The 3,448-nt window shown below is 47.6% G+C and overlaps 1 protein-coding gene across 2 annotated transcripts in view; it reads left to right on the plus strand.

Annotated features, from left to right (window-relative positions):
• Window positions 1-564: 564 nt before the first annotated feature.
• Window positions 565-3,448, plus strand: part of pdk4 (pyruvate dehydrogenase kinase, isozyme 4) — a 14,725-nt gene continuing 11,841 nt past the window's right edge. The window contains exons 1-2 of one of the 2 annotated variants that reach the window (XM_084455230.1): window positions 565-933; window positions 1,748-1,889. In XM_084455230.1, coding sequence (XP_084311356.1) covers window positions 816-933; window positions 1,748-1,889 — 260 coding nt within the window. In that variant the 5' untranslated portion in view covers window positions 565-815. Of the gene's footprint in view, window positions 934-1,494; window positions 1,588-1,747; window positions 1,890-3,448 lie in introns of those variants that run through there. The other variant, XM_084455231.1, reaches the window with a different exon arrangement.

Here is a 3,448-nt window from a genome sequence, read left to right on the forward strand (position 1 = left end):
ATGCTGTCTCACTTCTGCTCGGTGTCTCTCACCACGTCCCTTCTGTCCCCGGCTCGACCACTCCGTCTGTCTTCTGCACAGAGGGCTGGAAATGCACATCTACTACTGATAGTGCATCAAATTAAACATGACCTAGACGGAGAAGGAAACAGGTGCATGATCCACCCTCGGTCTAGGATGCTTACCAGTCTACTACCACTCGAGATCCTCTGGGTAACACGCTCCCGGGCTGAGCGCTGCGATGCTGCCATCTACCGGCCACATGCACACATAGCACATCCGGGTACCACCCACATAAACCTTTTAGTTATAAAATTAACTATTTATAAAAGTTAATTTTAAAGTTTATTAATTTTAAAGTTAATTTTATTTAAAGTTAATTTTAAAGTTAAAACTATTTTATAAATTATAAAAGTTATAAAATAGAACTATACCTTATAGTTCTATTAATACATCCATGACATAAACACACAACACCCTAAGCCCCGCCCCCGACATGACGTGGAGCCGCTTCATTGGTGGCATTCATTGTCAATCTCCCTAGAGGTCGCTGGTGGAGGAAGTGCCAGTAGCATGGGGGAGCTGGACGGAGGCTCAAAGGATGCAAAGACCCGATCGCTTTCGCAAACATTGCGTTTATTACATCGTTAGCTGGAAGGAGCTGCATTGAATGTGTCCGTGTAAACGTGTTTATGTGGCTCGGTGGAGAGCTAACATTAGCTTAGCTAGCTGCAGGTCTGGAGCGTGTGTTATCAGAGGGCACCCTGTCCTGACCCCAGATCAGATCTCCCACTATCGATACAGGAGCAGCAATCATGAAGTTCGCGCAGTTCCTAATGAAGAGCTCCTCTATGGGTAATATACCCAAACAGGTGGACAGATTCTCCAAGTTCTCACCTTCGCCGTTGTCAATGAAACAATTCATAGATTTTGGTAAGTTTGTTTTCATTAAACTGCTGACATGCCACAACGTAAACACGAGTTCAGAGCCTATATATATATATATATATATATATAATATATACCTACTGTAGTCAAACGTGACAGCTGTCATTGTTGCCTTCATATAACTCATTTCTGGGTCCTGACTATATGAAGCAGCTTTTTTCCACCCCTCTCTGCTGTGCTACGTGTCTGTCACGTATGGTAAGGTGTTTTATAGTGAGATGAAAGTAAGATGAAAACAAGCTGCAGGAAAACAAATATAAAAGGTTGCTTTGGACTGCAATGGACGTTTCAAGTTGCGTGATCCAAGCTGGCATACTGGCATTGTGCGTGTGTACGTCACCTGTGTGTGTGTGTGTGTGTGTGTGTGTGTGTGTGTGTGTGTGTGTACTGTACATGTTCTGTGTGTGAGTGTATGTTATAAATATACTGCCACTGTAATCAGAGGGCACTGACGGGTCACTGTAAATGGAGAAAGGGTGATCGTGGCTGATTGGCTAGTCACATGTTTTGCTGTCTCAGCAAAAAAAAAGCCTGTCAAGACCCATAGACACGCACAGCCCTTAGGCACAGGACCACATGATAACATGGGATTGGTGTTAGCAAGATGGTTGACTGACTCCACAACTTGTCGTCTGAAAGGTGAGGCTGAATGATTGCAACTTATCTAACCTTTTCAGATCCTGCAGCTTATCTAACCCTGTCGGATCCGCTCAAGCCTAGGGTTGTTTTTCTGGACGGGTGTCTGACGAGCCCTGTCCTGTGCTTTCCTCTGTCCCCCTGCTGCGTCATGTGACCGCAGGCTCAGCCAATGCCTGTGAGAAGACCTCCTTTGTGTTCCTGCGTCAGGAGCTGCCTGTCCGTCTGGCCAACATCATGAAGGAGATCGACTTCCTTCCTGACAAGCTCCTGGGGACGCCGTCGCTACAGCTCCTACTCAGCTGGTAGGCTACGTCTGCACGTTTTCCACAACCTCCTACTCAAGCCTAGGGTACTCATCCCCATCCCAATCTGATCCCCAATCAGTTGATTGCTTAGTTCCTTCTCCTTCACCACCCATCACTACACCGATTATTCCGACCCGAGGGGTCAGGGAAGAACTTTTACAGCTCACTTATCTGGTCCCCGGGTGATTACTGTTTTTGTGCTTCCCTCTGGAATATGTAGAGAGTGGGTCGTATGTCCACCTCCCTTGTTCTCTGTAAAGCGCATTGTGTTGCCTCTGGGTATGAAATGCGCTATACAAATAAAGCATTGATTGATTGATTGATTATTGCACACATCCTCTGTCTGAACCCCTTCTCTAGTCACTCTACATCTACACTCCTCTATCACAAACTATATCCTCATATATGTTAAGGTCTATAGTATAATGTTAAGGTCTATAGTATATCCCTTCATTTCTGGTGTCATTTTGCTCTACTTCTAGCCTGCAAGTTAGCAATCCAATCTCAAAAATGTTCAATCTATTTCTCTGTACAATCCCAAGGCATATTTCTAGTTTCTACACCCCCTGATTGGACCTTATTTTGGTCCAATCCCCTGCCAGAGAACAGACACCCCCCTGAGCTCCGCCCACCAGATGTTCCTTGTGGTTGCAGTTGTTCAGTTTCAACTAGATCAACACTCCCACACTTTTCGCTTAACTTTTCTTACATAAAGTCTATTATCAACTACTTAGAATCGCCTTAGAAACTGCTAGAATCGCCTTGTTCCCCAGCAGCAGCTGAGCTAGAACGTATGTGGTGAGCTTGTCTGTATGTGTGGGATTGGGAGTTGATGTTGTCGGGTCATTTAATCAGCAAGCCTTCTTTCCCCTTATCGGCTCTCCGGTGGTGTGCTGAGTGGCTGTGATGTAGCCCACGCCATCACTGCTCCCTAGCCCACGCCATCGCTGCTCCCTAGCCCACGCCATCGCTGCTCCCTAGCCCACGCCATCGCTGCTCCCTAGCCCACGCCATCACTGCTCCCTAGCCCACGCCATCGCTTCTCCCTAGCCCACGCCATCGCTGCTCACTAGCCCACGCCATCGCTGCTCACTAGCCCACGCCATCGCTGCTCACTAGCCCACGCCATCGCTGCTCCCTAGCCCACGCCATCGCTGCTCCCTAGCCCACGCCATCGCTGCTCCCTAGCCCACGCCATCGCTGCTCCCTAGCCCACGCCATCGCTGCTCACTAGCCCACGCCATCGCTGCTGCCCCAGTGCCAGACTAGCCTGGTGGTGATACTGTACAGTAGGGCTGCACAATTAATTGTGAATTAATCGAAATCGCGATTATGACCTCCGCGATTAACTAATCGCAAAAGGCCGCAATTAATGTGATTAATAATTTTTCTTTGAATTGAGTGTGCTAGGACTACACGGACGAATCACAGGCGCTTATGCTGTCTGACCAATCACATGCTGGTACACACCAGTAACAGGGTTAGCCCTAACCCTAGCCCTAACCCTCCCGCTACACTGGGTGGTTTGAGGAGGTTTACCAGTTTGTTTTTTTACT

This window comes from Borostomias antarcticus (genome assembly GCF_949987555.1).
Source record: "Borostomias antarcticus genome assembly, chromosome: 21".
Classification (NCBI taxonomy): Eukaryota; Metazoa; Chordata; class Actinopteri; order Stomiiformes; family Stomiidae; genus Borostomias; species Borostomias antarcticus.